Consider the following 16,417-nt stretch of genomic DNA (forward strand, 5'->3'; position numbering starts at 1 on the left):
CAGATTTATAAAATAAGGCTAACATTTTAAGAATCCCAAAACTCATATTGTCACTGTGAGTGAAAAAAAAATCTCTACCCCCACCCACAATTGAGGGCTCATCTCCACTTAGTTTTCTTTGTGATAAACTATAAATCACAGGGAGGTTTCTGACCCATCAACTACTTTTTGAGGATCATTACATAATAAGTGTTCTGTTATCTCACATTGATGTATTTTCTACATCAGTTATTTTTTATATCAAATATCTTACTGTTTCTTCAATTTCATTCTTTTGACTTTATTGTAAGAATTCTTGTTGATTTTTAGAATAATTAATTTGGTCCATTATGTTTTTTTTAATTTTTTTTATTATTTTTTTGGATTTATCAATAATCACTTCCATATGCTTTTTAGTTTAAAATTTTTCTCCCCCTTTCTCCCCACCAAACTCACCAAGACAGCACACAATCTGATATAGGCTATACATTTACCTTCATATTAAACATATTTTCACATTAGTGATGTTGTAAGTAGAAATTAAAGTCAACAGGAGGAACCATCAGAAAGAAGAAACAAACCTCAACAGAAAAGAAAAAAGATAACAATTCGGCTTCCATAGTTCTTTGTTTGGGTGTGGACGGCATTTTCCATCACAAAGCCTCTGGAGATGTCTTAGATCCCTGTATTGCCAGGAAGGGTGAAGTTTATGAATATTGGTCATCACACAACGTGGCTGTTATGGTGTACAACATTCTCTTGGTTCTGCTCACTTCACTCAGCATCAGACCACACAAGTCTTTCCAGGTTTTTCTGAAGTCAGCCTGTTCATCATTTCTTATAGCACAATAGTATTCCATTACATTCATATACCACAACTTGCCCAGCCATTCCCCAATTGATAGGCATCCTCTCAATTTCCAATTCTTTCCCACCATAAAAAGAGTTGCTATGAATATTTTTGTACATGTAAGTCCTTTTCCCATTTCTGTGATCTCTTTGGGATATAGCCCTAGAAGTGCTATTGCTGGGTCAAAGGGTATGCACATTTTTATAGCCCTTTGGGCATAGTTCCAAATTGCTCTCCAAAAGGGTTGGATCATTTCACAACTCCACCAACAATGTGTTAGTGTTCTAATTTTCCCACATCTTCTCCAACATTTATCATTTTCCTGTTTTGTCATGTTGGCCATTTTGATAGATGTGATGTGGTACCTCAGAGTTGTTTTGATTTGCATTTCTCTAATCAATAGTGATTTAGAGGATTTTTTTGTATGACTCTAGATGGCTTTAATTTCTTCATCTGAGAACTGCCTGTTCATATACTTTGACCACTTATCAATTGGGGAATGGCTTGTATTCTTATAAATTTGACTTAATTCTCTATATATTTTAGAAATGGGGCTCTTATCAGAGAGAATGGTTGTAAAAATTCTTTCCCAATTTCCCACCTTCCTTCTAATCTTAGTTGCATTGGCTTTGTTTGTGCAAAAACTTTTCAATTTAATGTAATCAAAATTATCTCTTTTGCTTTTTGTAATGTTCTCTATCTCCTGTTTGGTCATGAATTCTTCCCTTCTCCATAAATCTGACAGGTAAACTATTCCTTGCTCTCTCAGTTTGCTTACAGTATCAGCCTTTATATCTAAATCATGTACCCATTTTGACTTTATTTTGGTATATGGTGTGAGATTTAGGTCTATGCCTAGTTTGTGCCATACTCTTTTCCAGTTTTCCCAGCAGCTTGTTTCAAAGATTGGGTTCTTATCCCAGAAGCTGGGGTCTTTGGATTTATCATATAATACATTAGTATAGTCATTGACTATTGTGTCTTACATACTTAACCTATTCCACTGATCCAGCACTCTATTTCTTAGCCAGTAACCAAGCAGTTTTGATGATTGCTGCTTTATAATACAATTTAATATCTGGAATGGCTAGGCTACCTTCCCCTGCATTTCTTTTCATTAGTTCTCTTGATATTCTGGACCTTTTGGTCTTCCAAATGAATCTTGTTATTATTTTTTTTAACTCTATAAAATAATTTTTGGTAGTTTGATTGGTATGGCACTGAATAAGTAAAATAGCATAAGTAGAATTGTCATTTTTATTATATTAGCTCGGCCTACCCATGAGCAACTAATAATTTTTCAATTATTTAGATCTGATTTTATTTGCGTGAAAAGCATTTTGTAATTGTGTTCATAGAGTTCCTGAGTTTCTTTTGGGAGGTAGACTCCTAAGTATTTTATAATGTCTATAGTAAGTTTAAATGGAATTTCTCTTTCTGTCTCTTGCTCTTGGGCTTTCTTGGTAATATATAGAAATGCCGATGATTTAGTGGGTTTATTTTATAGCCTGCAACTTTGCTGAAGTTGTGTATTATTTCCAGTAGTTTTTTACTTGATTCTCTGGGATTCTCTAAGTATAACATCATGTCATCTGCAAAGAGTGATAGCTTTGTTTCTTCTTTGCCTATTATAATGCTTTCAATGTCTTTTTTTCGCTTATTACTAAAGTTAACATTTCCACTATGATGTTGAATAACAGTGGTGATAATGGACACACTTGTTTCACCCCCAATATTACTGAAAATGCTTCTACCTTGTCCCCATTACATATTACGCTTGCTGTAGGTTTTAGATAGATGCTATTTATTATTTTAGGGAAGACTCCATTTATACATATGTTCTCTAGTGTTTTTAATAGGAATGGGTGTTGTATTTTGTCAAAAGCTTTTTCTGCATCTATTGAGATGATCATGTGGTTTCTGTTAGTTTTGGTGTTGATATGATGGATTATGCTGATAGTTTTCCTTAAACTGAATCAGCCCTGCATTCTTGGTATAAATTCTACCTGGTCATAGTGTATTATGTGATAAGTTGTTTGTGATAAGTTGTGATAAGTTGCTGTAATCTATTTGCTAATGTTTTGTTTAAGATTTTTGCATCTATATTCAATCATTAGAGAAATTGGTCTATAATTTTCTTTCTATGTATTGATTCTTCCTGGTTTCGGTATCAGCACTATATTTGTATCATAAAAGGAATTTGGTAAGATTCCTTCTTTACCTATTTTACAAAATAGTTTTTATAGTATTGGAATTAATTGTTCTTTAAATATTTGATAGAATTCGCATGTAAATCCATCTGGTCCTGGGGATTTTTTCCTAGGGAGCTCATCAATGACTTGTTCAATGTCTTTTTCTGAGATGGGGTTATGTAAGTATTTTACTTCCTCTTCTCTTAATCTGGGCAATTTATATTTTTGCAAATATATATCCATTTCACTAAGATTGTCAAATTTGTTGGCATATAGTTGGACAAAATAATTCCTAATTGTTGTTTTAATTTCCTCTTCCATGGTGGTAGTTTCACCCTTTTCATTCTTGATACTAGCAATTTGGTTTTCTTCTTTCTTTTTTTTTTTAATTAGATTAACCAAAGGTTTATCTATTTTATTGTTTTTTTCATAAAACAAGTTTTTAGTTTTATTTATTAGTTCAATAGTTTTCTTAATTTCAATTTTATTAATTTTTCCTTTGTTTTTCAATATTTCTAATTTGGTGTTTAATTGAGGATTTTTAATTTGTTCTTTTTCTAGTTTTTTTAGTTGTATGCCCAATTCATTGATCTCTTCTTTTTCTATTTTATTTACGTAAGCATTTAGAGATATAAAACTTCCGCTAAGAACTGCTTTCGCTGCATCCCATAAGTTCTGGTATGTTGTCTCATTATTGTTATTCTCTTGAATGAAATTATTGATTGTTTCTATGATTTGTTGTTTGACCCAATCATTTTTTAGGATTAAATTATTTAGTTTCCAATTATTTTTTAGTCTATCTTTTCATGACCCTTTATTACATATAATTTTTATCGCATCATGATCTGAAAAGAATGCATTTACCATTTCTGCCTTTCTGCATTGGATTGTGAGGTTTTTATGCCCTAGTACATGGTCAATTTTTGTGTATGTGTCATGTACCACTGAGAAAAAAGTATATTGCTTTCTATCGCCATTCAGTTTTCTCCACAGGTCTATCATACCTAACTTTTCTAATGTTCTATTCACCTCCTTAACTTCTTTCTCGTTTATTTTGCGGTTAGATTTAGCTGGTTCAGAGAAGGGGAGGTTGAGTTCTCCCACTAGTATAGTTTTGCTGTCTATTTCTTCCTGTAACTCCCTGAACTTCTCCTCTAAGAATCTGGTTGCTATACCATTTGGTGCATATATGTTTAGTAATGATATTACGTCATTGTCTATGGGGCCTTTTAGCAGGATGTAGTTTCCTTCCTTATCTCTTTTGATAAGGTCTATTTTTGCTTTTGCTTTGTCTGAGATCAGGATTGCTACCCCTGCTTTTTTTACTTCAGCTGAAGCATAATATATTTTGCTCTAGCCTTTTACTTTTACCCTGTATGTGTCACTCTTTTTCAAATGTGTTTCCTGTAAACAACATATTGTAGGATTATGGTTTTTAATCCATTCTGTAATCCTCTTCCGTTTTATGGGAAAGTTCACCCCATTCACATTTACACTTATGATTATTATCTGCATCTTTTTCTCCATCCTTTTTTCAACCCTGTTTATGCTTTTCTTTCTCCTTTCCCCCCTCACTAGTGTTTTGTTTCTGACCAGCACCTCCTATGGTCCCACCTCCTTTCTATTATCCCTTTCCCTTTTCTTCCCCTTTACCCTTATTGCTTTTTCCCTCCCTTCTATCCCCCCTCCCTTTTCTTTCCCCTTTTGCCTCCTACTGCCTATAGTGCAAGTTAGATTTCTATACCTAACTGATTATGTTATTCCCTTCTTGAGCCAAATCTGATGAGAGTAAGGTTCAAACAATGCTCATCCCCCTCCCTTCTTTACCTCTGCTCTAATAGTTTTTTGTGTCTTTTCCTGTAATTTAATTTACCCTTGTCTGCCTCCTCCTTTCTCAGCACATTTTCTTAGCTCAGACTAATCCACTTCCTTGGATCCATTTAACCCACTTGATTAATTTTTTTTTATCATTACATCAAAGTCAACTTACATCCACCGCCTTTATGTATACTCCTTTAACATGGTATAATAACAATACAGCTCTCAAGAGCTGCAAGTATCATCTTCCCTTGTAGGGATGTAAACATTTTGCCCTCATTAACAACATATTGTATCTTTCTGTCCCATTTACCTTATTATGTCTCTCTTGAATCTTGTTGTTAAGATCAAATTTTTTATTGAGCTCTGGTCTTTTTATCAGGAATGTTTGGAAGTCCCCTTTTTCGTTGAATATCCATCTCCTTCCCTGAAAAATCACACTCATTTTCGCTGGGTGGTTAATCCTTGGCTACATTCCAAGCCCCTTTGCCTTACAGAATATCATGTTCCATGCCCTACGGTCTTTTAATATAAAGGCTGCAAGTTCCTGTGTAATCCTGACTATCGTTCCATCATATTTAAATTGTTTCTATCTGGCTGCTTGCAGTAATTTCTCTTTAATCTGGTAATTTTGGAATTTAGCTATTATATTCCTTGGTGTTTTCAATTTGGGATCTCTTTCAGGTGGGGAGCAGTAGATTCTTTCTATGGTTAGGCCTTCAGCTTCTAGGACTTCAGGGCAGTTTTCCCTTATGATTTCCTGAAAGATACTCTCTAGACTCTTTTTTTCATCATGATTTGCAAATGGGTCACTAATTTTTAAATTGTTTCTCCTGGATCGATTTTCCAGGTCAGCTGTTTTACCCATGAAGTATTTTACGTTTTCATCTATTTTTTCATTTTGTTGTTTCTGTTTGACAGATTCTTGTTCTCTCATAGAGTCATTAGTTTCCATTTGTTCAATACTAATTTTTAACATATTGTTTTTTTCTGTTAGATTTTGTACTTTCTTCTCCAATTGGTCAATTATATTTTTAAGGGATTTATTTTCTTCATTGTACTTTTTTTTCCAATTGGCCAATTGTGTGTTTTAGGGACTTGTTTTCTTCAGTGTACTTTTTTTCCAGTTGGCCAATTGTACTTCTAAAGGACTCCTCTACCTCTCTCATTTGACTTGTAAAATCCTTCTTGAGCTCTTCTAAGAAGACTTTTTGGGCTTCAGACCAGTTCATATTCCTTTTTGATGTTGCAGATGTGGATTTGATGACAATGTTGTCCTCTTCAGAATTTCTGTCTTGAACTTCACTCTTTTCATAATAAGAATCTATGGTACATTTCTTTTTACTCATGGTGTTTCTTTATTCCCTGGCCTGTACAGAGATTAAGCTCTGCTGCTGGGGAGCAGAGGGCACTGACCCAAGCTTCTTGTGTTGGGAGCCTAGGTCTTGGTCACTGGCTTTGGGAGCTGGGGCCTCTTATGTTGGCAATTGGAGGCTGCAGGGTTCTGGCAGCTTATCTGGTGTTGGGCTGGAATCAGCAAGGCTGGGACTTTCAGGTAAATCTAGGTTGCCTGCTTTTCCTTTCCTTTAGCTTTGTTTAGTTCCTTTTAGATAAGTTCTGCCAGGTGTTTATCTGCCTGGGGCCCCTTGCAGTGTGGCCTCCCCTTATTTCTATTGAGGCACTGGAAGACCTCCTTGCTGTAGAATGCCGAGGCACCTGGTGGTTTTCTGAGCTGGTTTCCACCAGTTACCCCACCCTCACTTAGGCACTCGGAGGTACAGCTGTTGGTGTTTGCCTGCTCAACCACCTGAGCTTTGGGATCTCCTCCTGGTTGGCAGTTGGAGGCTGTAGGGTTCTGACAGCTTACCTGGTGTTGGGCTGGAATCAGCAAGGCTGGAACTTTTTGGCACCTCTAGGTTATTTTCTTCAGCTCCTTTCAGATGAATGCTGCCACATGCTTATCCATCTGGGGCCTTTGTAGAACTGCTTCTCTTATTTTTGCTGAGACACTGTGAGACCTGTTTGCTGTAGAATGCCCAGGCACCAGAATCTCCTTCTGGTGTGCTAAAGTGGGTCTTTCCACTAGCTGGCTGGGAGACTCCCAGTTCTGTACTGCTCCCCTTCCCCCAGGGTAAGAGGGGCCTTTCCCATTAATCCCTCTAGCTACCTGGGCTACTGCACTGCTGCACCCCATCTTTCTTCTGGTTCAGCTGTTCCAGGGTTTTTTCTGGGGTGATATTTTCAGAGGTTGATAGGTGAGGGTGAGAGCAACTACCTTTTTTCTCTGCCATCTTGGCTCCCAGAAGCAGAAGTTCCCCATTATGATTTTTAGTGAATTTTTACTATAGTAGGGTTTTATATCTCTTCCGTTAAACTGTGGGACTTTTTTTTCTAATTTTCTCCTCCTGGAGAGCAAGGTTTGGAATCAGGAAGGCTTGAGTTCAAATTTGGCCTCAAACTTACTAGCTCTATTTGTCTCTGTTTCCTCAACTGTAAAACATGGATGATCGCACCTATATTTCAGGTTGATGAGAATATAAAATGAGATAATATTTGGAAAAAGTCCTTATTACGGTGCCTGGAACATGGCAGCCACCACACAAATGCTTGTTCCTTTCCCTTATACAGTTTTCATTTCTTATATAATTTTGAAAAATGTATTTTTATTAAAAATCTTAATTGTTGTGTGGGAACAGTTTTTTTTTCTTTGAGGTTCTGATTATATGTACTTTTTTGGGGTTATTTTCATCTCCTGGGTTGGTGCTTTGATCATTCCCAGCCTAAGAAAAGTCTTCTTTTTTCCTCTTTGATCATTGCTGAGGCCTCAGGAGTTGAGTTCTAGATCTCCCTCACTCTGGAGATGGAATCAAGTTGATGACCTGTCCATACTGCTAGTCTTTCTTTATGTCTTTTCCATCACCACAGTCACCAAAGTTCTCTAACACAAGCAGCCTTAGTTGAAACCCTTTCTTTTGCATGAAGAGAGAAAACAAGGAGAAGCCTTTTCTTTGCTCCTCAGTTAAATTAAAGGAAGTCTTGTTGTGGTGTAAGTGACCTAATTGAGGCCTTTTCTACTGCACCTGAAGTTTATCAGGTTCCTAATGAAAACTCCAATATGGGGGCAGCTAGGTTGCCCAGTGAATAGAGCACTAGCCCTGAAGTCAGGAGGACCTGAGTTCAAATCCGACCTCTGACCAAACACTTGACACTTATTAGCTGTGTGACCCTGGGCAAGTCACTTAACCACAACTGACTAAAACTTCAATATATCTCAAATAAGTATTTGACATCAGAGAGAACAGGCAAATATTCCTTCAAATAAATTATCTCTTAGAATATGACTTGATAACAAAATCCTATTCTTCTTAAACCATGGATCTAACATGGTGTGGAACTTTGATTGTTTCTGTGCTATTCTTTGGAGACATTCTGACTTTTCCTTCATTAAAAGTCTTCAAAAAAAATTTAACGAGGGAGTTGGCTAGTTCACCTAAGAGCACATCCTGAGTTCAGGAGCATTGCCTATCAGGAGAAATGATGTGTAAAGCTGTGATCTATGCACACTTCTCTCTCTGAGAGATACTTGTAATCCCATTATTCTGAGCTATATCAGTTTGCCAAATGGCCAATTATTTCCTAAGAATGGACATAATTTCTTGAGGGCTATTTTCACATCCTTGTTTCTCAGGGAGTAGATCAGAGGGTTCAAGGCTGGGGTCACTATAGTATAAAACACTGAGGCCACTTTGCCTTCCTTCAGAGTCTGACTCAAACCAGGAACAATATATATATAAATAATAGGGCAATAATACATTGCTACCACAATTAGGTGGGAGGAACAAGTGGAAAAAGCTCTCTTCTTCCCTTCCTTAGTCCGGATCTTCAAGATGCTGGAGATGATAAAACCATAGGACACCAGAATGAGCAGAAAATTGAAAATAGCGAAGAACATGTCTGCCATAATTACCATTACATTGTTGACATAGGTTGAGGAGCAAGAGAGAGGCAATAAGGGAGGAATCTCACAAAAGAAATGATCAATGACATTGGGGCCACAAAAAGACAAGCGAACAGTCAATATGATGTGTATTGTTGTATTGGTCCCACTGATAGCCCACACTGCAGATGCTATGAGGCAGCAAGCTGCCTTGTTCATAATAGTGCTGTAATGGAGGGGCTGGCAGATGGCTACATACCGATCATAGGCCATGGCTGTAAAAACCAAGACCTCTGCTGCCAAACACCAAGTTAAGAAATAGATCTGAGCTATGCAGCCACCATAGGAAATGGTGTTCTTAGTCATTAGGTTCTGCAGCAACTTGGGCACCACAGTGGAGGCAGAGAGAACATCCAAGAAGGCCAAATTTATAAGGAAAAAGTACATGGGTGTATGGAGGCCTGGATTTAGACTGATCACAATGACAATGACGGAGTTACCTGTGAAAGCCACTATGAAAAGTCCTAAGAAGAGACTGAAGAGGAAGATCTGAACCTGAGGATTTTCAGAGAAACTTTGTAAGGTGAACTCAGCCACTGAAGAATGATTGCTTGATGCCATATGAGTAGGTGGTCAGGTTTTCTTTTGTCAGGATATGCCCACAAAATCCAACGAACAATAGATTGTTTTGCTTACTAAAGAAAAAAATTAGATCCAAATTAAAGAGAGGCAAATTAAAAATACCTTGATATTCCAAAATCAAATTTTGACAAATTTATCTGTGTTACACGAGAAACGCAAAATGGAGAGATATGATTTGGTTGGCGAGATCTCTTCTCAATGAATTCATTCTCCCTGCAGAATTAAATCACACACACACACACACACACACACACACACCACACACACACAAAATCATCCTTCAGGGAAATCATGCTCTTTTTCATCTGACATTTTACAGTACCTTCAGTGCTTTGTTTAAAGTTCCCCTTACTGTCCTAGCCATGTGGTAAGACCAAGTTCCATGCTATAATTCATTTATCTGAGTCTGGGGTATGAGGGATGGCCATGATTGGGAATTCTCTGAACTATTTACAGGCCAAAAACAAAATGGACAGGCAGGATATAGAGAGTGGAGGTACATGACTGGAAAGCAGTTGAAAGTAGTGCTGTATTTGTAATGGAAACTGGGTCAGAAACAGGATCAGATACAGAATCCAAGAGTCATACAAAGAAATTTATAGAGTAGTTAGGTGGCGCAATGCATAAAGTTCTGTACCTAGAGTTAGTAATACTTAAGTTCAAATCGAGCATCATACACTTACACATATGACTTGGACTAGTCACTTAGTCTCTGACTGCTATCACGATCTTCAGTCATTTAAACACTCAGTTTCTTCATCAATATTGTTCCCTTTCCTCTTCTCAATTCAGTATATGGATGAAATGCAATTTTAACAGAGAATTTGACATAGAATTCTACTCAAGTATTCCAATTCTCATGCCTGCCCAGGTGGGACCAGCCCTGTTTTTCAGTTTCCTCTCATTTCACCATAGCTGGACAGGTGCTTTTAAAGCATTTATCACTCTTCATGACAATGGTCTCTTGGAGTGGCAGAAATTTAAATTATCTCTAATCAATCTGCAGAATAGAAAGGAGTCTTTAAAAATATTATTTAAAATATAATAAATATAATGTGATCTAAATTACCAAATTCAATTTTACCCCCAAGGATTTTCTTAGGTCATTTTGGCTCAGGTTGATTAGTTTTCTTTTTTTCCTGTTTTTTCTTGGCAATGTGCTCAGTGTCTGACATGTTATTAATTAAGCATAAGATGAAGCTATTGCATAATTGACCCCATTATACATGAAATGTTCACATTTTAATGACCTGTACTGACATCATGTAGATACAGCTTCTCTACAAACTATCTCCTAGCAAATGGTTAGTTTAAAGAAGTCACATTTTTTTTTATTTTTCCTGTAAAGCAAAGAATAATGGGAATGGGCTTAAATTATATCAAGGGGACACATATGATCTAAGAAAAACAGATATTAACAATATAGGTAACTGACCATTGGACAAAAAACCCTGGGAAAAGGAGTAGGATCTTACCAAAAATCTGCTAACCTTTAGGTTTTAATGGCGATCATTCTAGTCTGTCAGTCAACTCCACATTATAACTGGCCAGAACCTTCTCATCCTTCTAAGTCTTAAAGCTACTCACAAGGGTTCATAATGTAGACAAGACTGGGAAGTTGTGAGAATGGTCTGGGCCCTGAGGAAGTAAGGCAAAAGCTCATATAACGGAAGCTGGAGACCCAGAAGTGTAGTCCCAATTTCCATAATAGGTAGGAGCCAAGGATGTGGACAAAGAGCTGGCCTTCCAGTAAGAGAGTTTCAATTTAGTCCTTCTTCTGTGTAGACTCTGTATACGTTACTTACCTTTTTTGTCCCAATCAAATCTCACTCTCTAAGATTATTTGAAGATGGATTTCTCTTCCTTCATAAAGGAAATACTTCATCATGAACTCCCTATGTCAAAGAAACCACATGTATGAGTAGAGAAAGAGACAGACACAGAGAGAAAGAGGCCATCTCCCTCTGAGATTACCTCCAGTTGCCCCTCTGTATATCATGTTTATACATAATTGTTTGCATGTTGCCTCCCCCATTATTGTCTGAACTTCCAAAAGGCAAGTACTACTTTTGCCTTTCTGTGCAGGCCCAGTACTTAGCACACAGTGCCTGGCACATACCAAGTACTTAGTATTTGTTGACTGACTGACTCATGTAAGGATATTTAAAATATCATTGGCTTATGAATCTTAAGAAAGCAATAAAGAAAGAAGCATGAAATAATAGCTAGATTCCTGGGTTTGGAGTCTGGAGAAATCTGAATTTGAAGCTCACCTCTGTATTTAACTAGCTAGGGGATCATTGGTGAGTCTGTTACTCACTCTATGAATCTCAATGTCCTTATCTGCAAAATAGGGATAAATATCAGAGATGACTTCCACAAGAGGCTGTTACAAAACTACAGTGAGAAAATGAATGACAAATGATTCACAAATCTTAAAGTACGATATAACATCAGTTATCATTATTATTATTCAATGGTAAGAATAATGAAAATAAATAAGGGACCTTTGCAAATGAAGATGATAGAAGAAATAGAGGCAAAGAGAAAGAAGCACAGAGAATAGTATTGAAAAATTATTTCATGTACATTGCTTCATTTGGTTTGAGTGACAATACCACACTATAGATAGGACATCCATTACTGTTCTCATTTTGAAGCTAAAGATACTTGAGATACAGGGTAGTTAACTGACAATTTACTGCCTTTTGACTTTGGGAAAATAACTTGAGTTGCTGATCCTGTATTCCCTACTCCCTGTAAAATGAGAACATAGGACCTATAAGAAGATATGAGATATAAGGACTCAAAGATAATCTATAAACTCCATCACCACCACCTAAATTTAGGACCCTTCACTTCCTCAGACTCTCACAGCAAATGACAGAGCTGGGCATAGATTCTAGGTTTCTTGACTCAGTTTCCCATCTCTTAATTCAGTGTGTTCTAGATGTCTTTGCCAAATACAATTTAGTATTTAAGTGATGTTTTCCCTATTTTGTTTGTTTTTTGTTTTTTTTTTACTCAATAAGACAGGCCTACAGTTTATCTTTCCCCATTAGGATATAAGCTCCTTGACAATGGGGGATTTTTTTTCTACTTGTATTTGTGTTCTTAGCCCTTACCATACTGACTTGACTTCTATGGGCAAGCATATCAGCTATAGCAGCTCCTCAATACCATTAAGACAATATAATCACAAATATGTTCATGGTGCTTTTATCAATGAAAAGGTTAGTACAGACTATATTCACTTTTGAAAATGACGTCTTTCCTGTCCTGAAAATGCTTCTAAAGGTGCATCTATTTCAAGTCATTGTTCACTGGCTGATGAATCCTAGTCCCCTTTCTCTTATACCTTAACAAACACATCACCCTCTGTCCTCATAATCCCTGTTCCCAAAGTCTCAAAGTATTAGTAGTCAGTTGAGAAGGAAGATTAGATACTTGAGCAAAGATATGAAATTGACCAGTCTGGTAAGTTTCCAAGATAGTACGTTTCCAAGAAAAAGGAGTGGGTTATTTTGTTGTCACATCATCTGTGATGAAGCAATGCAAAAGATAGGGGGAGAGAAGGTGGGCCAGCAGTAATTGGCTTTTTTGTCTCTTCTCATGTCTCGCTCCTCACCTTTCCTTTGTGATCCCCATGGCTGGAACCACCTCTCCCTACTGTCCCCACCAAAGAAGACCCAGAAGATCAGCTAAAAGCAAGAGGAGTAGCCATATAAAGGGACTCTGCTTGTGGTAGTTGCTAGATTGAAACAAATTATATAAAGACTTTGTTGAACAAGACTTCAGGAAGGAAAACTTAACCAGTTCTCTAAAGTTATAGAACATCATATCAAGGATACAACAGAAAGTTCTGGAACTCTCAGGTTTACTCTCTGCTAATAAAGATTTAAGATTGTGAAGAAATCTATAAGTCTGTATAAAGCAAAGTTTTATACATTTCTTTTCCTGGTCACACAGTCCTGCAAAACATGGGACAGATGTAATTATCTTCACTTTGCAAATGAGAAATCAGGCTCACGGAACTCAACCAGCTTGTCAACAGTGGAAATAAGTGGCAAAGCTAGATCCCTCTGATTCTAATTTCTAATCATATCAGATTTGTGATCTAATCAGATCTAATCAACTCTAAGTCAAATCAGATCCTTCTTTTTCTAAATTCAATTATCTTTCTACTATGCCCTGTTGTCTTTTTGAAATAATGGGTTTAATCACTGGCATGATTATATATTCCCCCAAGAGGGAAATCACTTAACTGCAAGGCAGTTATCTGAACTAAGCTAGGCAAATTTTAAAAAAAAAAAAATATATATATATATATTACTAATAGAGTATAAATAAAATATACAAATAGAAAAAAGTTATATATTTATATATAATATACAAGTATAAATGCATTATACATTTATATATCATATAAATATCTGTGTTTGTATAATATTATATTGTACTACATTTATTGTATTTATTATAGTTTATGTTTATTTTGTAGTTTAATATTATTATGGTTTATTTTTATACTTTATTGCATTTTATTATAGTTTATGTGTTTGGATAAAGATAAATACCAAGTTGTAAAGGAGGACATAGAACTTATACTTTATACCAAAACCACAGAACAAAATTTCATCTTTGATTATTTCAAAATCTTAAGAGCTCACAATATGTTATTGCTGTGAATTAATATATGATGTGACAGGCAATGCAGAATGGTAAACAGAAGCCTGGCCTCACTGTCAGGAAGAACTGTATTCAAGTCATACCTCTTACACATACTTCAATGGGTCAGAGACTGAATGCTTAGTACCCCGGGCAATTGACACAACAGGTTGCAGCTGGTGCCAAACTGCATCAATGAAGCAAATTTCCATGCTAATTTTCCCTACAGTCACAAAATTACTGATCTGGACAAAAGGAGTGGTAGTAGTAGTAGTATTAGTAGTAGTAGTAGTAGTAGTAGTAGCAGTGGTGGTGGTGGTGGTGGTGGTAGTGGTGGTGGTAATAGCAAATTATGGTTAAAGAAATGCCTGATAATAAAGAATTTCCTGACTCTGATTCGTTGGTTCAATCACAAACTTGAAGATGGAATTTTAAAAGGAAAAAAGAAATAATATTTATTATTCTTATCAGCAACTATATCATTTCCTATTTTACAGAAAATTCTCTGTTTCGGCCTTTGTCTTTCCTATCTCTCCTCCTCACCCTTTCTCTCTCCATCTCTCTTTTTATATGTCTGATTCTCTCTCACACACTATTGTTCTATCCCCTACTCCCACTTTTAACAATTCACATAGATATAAAGAGATCTATCATAAAAATATAAATGTGCTTAAATTTTAAACATGAATTTTTTTTCCTTCCCTGCTCTTGAGGTCAGTTTTTTGCTCTTATAACAAAGGAAGCACTATTTCTCATTTCTTAGCAAACTTACCTTTTTCTGCTAGAGGGTTGCAACTGGAAGATTCATTTTTCTAGAAAACCTTCAGTGCTCATTAGTTTGTGTGTTCATTGGTCTATAAGTAGGGATTGAATAAGGATGCAGTTATGCCCAGTCATTTTCCAAAGGTCAGGTACAGAGAGCCCTGGGAAATTCTGTCATCTTAGACCCTAGAGGAACAATTAAACTATGATTTATCTTGGACTCTGTTGAAGCTAAAACACTATAATGCCATTCAAAAGAAAATACAAGTGCTCAGTTCTTCTTTTTTACCTGGACTAAGTAACTGATGTGACTGATGTTTTGAGGGTTATTTTTCCACTAGTGAATTAACAAAATGAACTGTCTAGTAATAGGATGTTGGAATCTTAAAGAGACAGGCCTCTAAGATGTGCTAACAGAATTAACATATATTGTGACTTCTTTACCCCTTAGAAAATAAAACAAAAAATTGTAGAAATATAGTAACAACAATAAAAAAAGATTCTACAGGATACCTAAAAAACAGGATAAGTAGGTCACCAGAAGCTTGAAATAGAGCCTTTATAAACTAAGACAAATCTCCATGCTACAAACTCAAACCGCAAACGATTCTTGAAAATTCAAGGGATTTATGACGGAAGTGGATCATCATTAGGGACAGAACTATTGCCTACAACTGTCTGAATATAACTTTAATTTGTAAATGTTCAAGAACAAGTTTTTTTTATTAATTGATTTTGATTTATCAACAATCACTTCCATATGCTTTTGTGTTTAAAATTTTTCTTCCTCTTCCTTCCTACCACCGTTCCCAAGACGATGCACAATCTGATACAGGCCATACATACACAATCCTATTAAACATATATTCATATTAGTGATGTTGTAAGTAAAAATTAGAACCGATAGGAGGAACCACCGGAAAGAGGAAACAAAACTCAACAGAAGAGAAAAAAATATCAATTCAACCTCCATAGTTCTTTCTTTGGATGTCGACAGCATTTTCTATCCTGAGGCCTTTGGAGATGTCTTAGATCCTTATATTGCTGGGAAGGGTTAAGTTTATCAATATCAGTCATTGCACAACATTGCTGTTACTGTGCACAACTATCTCCTGATTCTGCTCACTTCACTCAGCATTAGTTCATACAAGTCTTTCCAGGTTTTTCTGAAGTCTGTCTGCTCATCATTTCTTATAACCAATAGTATTCCATTACATTCATATACCACAATTTGCTCAGGCATTCCCCAATTGATGGGCATCCTCTCAATTTCCAATTCTTTGTCACCACAAAAAGAGCTGCTATGAATATTTTTGTGCATGTGGGTCCTTTTCCCATTTGCATGATGTCTTTGGGATATAGCTCTAGAAGTGCTATTGCTGGGTCAAAGGGCATGCAAATTTTTGTAGCCCTTTGGGCATAGTTCTGAATTGCTCTCCAAAACGGTTGGATCATTTCACAACTCCACCAAGAATGCATTAGTGTTCCAATTTTCCCACATCTTCTCCAACATTTATCATTTTCCTGTTTTGTCATGTTGGCCCATCTGATAGGTGTGATGTGGTACCT

The 16,417-nt window shown here is 36.3% G+C and overlaps 1 protein-coding gene across 1 annotated transcript in view; it reads right to left on the reverse strand.

Moving 5' to 3' along the window:
* Positions 1-9,397, reverse strand: part of LOC114042119 (olfactory receptor 13A1-like) — a 29,525-nt gene extending 20,128 nt beyond the window's left edge. The window contains exons 1-2 of the mRNA XM_027860802.1: positions 8,608-9,397; positions 6,653-6,660 (exon numbers count right to left, since the gene is read on the reverse strand). Coding sequence (XP_027716603.1) covers positions 6,653-6,660; positions 8,608-9,397 — 798 coding nt within the window. The remainder of the gene's footprint in view (positions 1-6,652; positions 6,661-8,607) is intronic.
* Between the last annotated feature and the right edge of the window lie 7,020 nt (positions 9,398-16,417).

The sequence above is a fragment of the Vombatus ursinus genome, unplaced genomic scaffold, assembly GCF_900497805.2.
Source record: "Vombatus ursinus unplaced genomic scaffold, bare-nosed wombat genome assembly UNPS02014264.1, whole genome shotgun sequence".
Lineage (NCBI taxonomy): Eukaryota > Metazoa > Chordata > Mammalia > Diprotodontia > Vombatidae > Vombatus > Vombatus ursinus.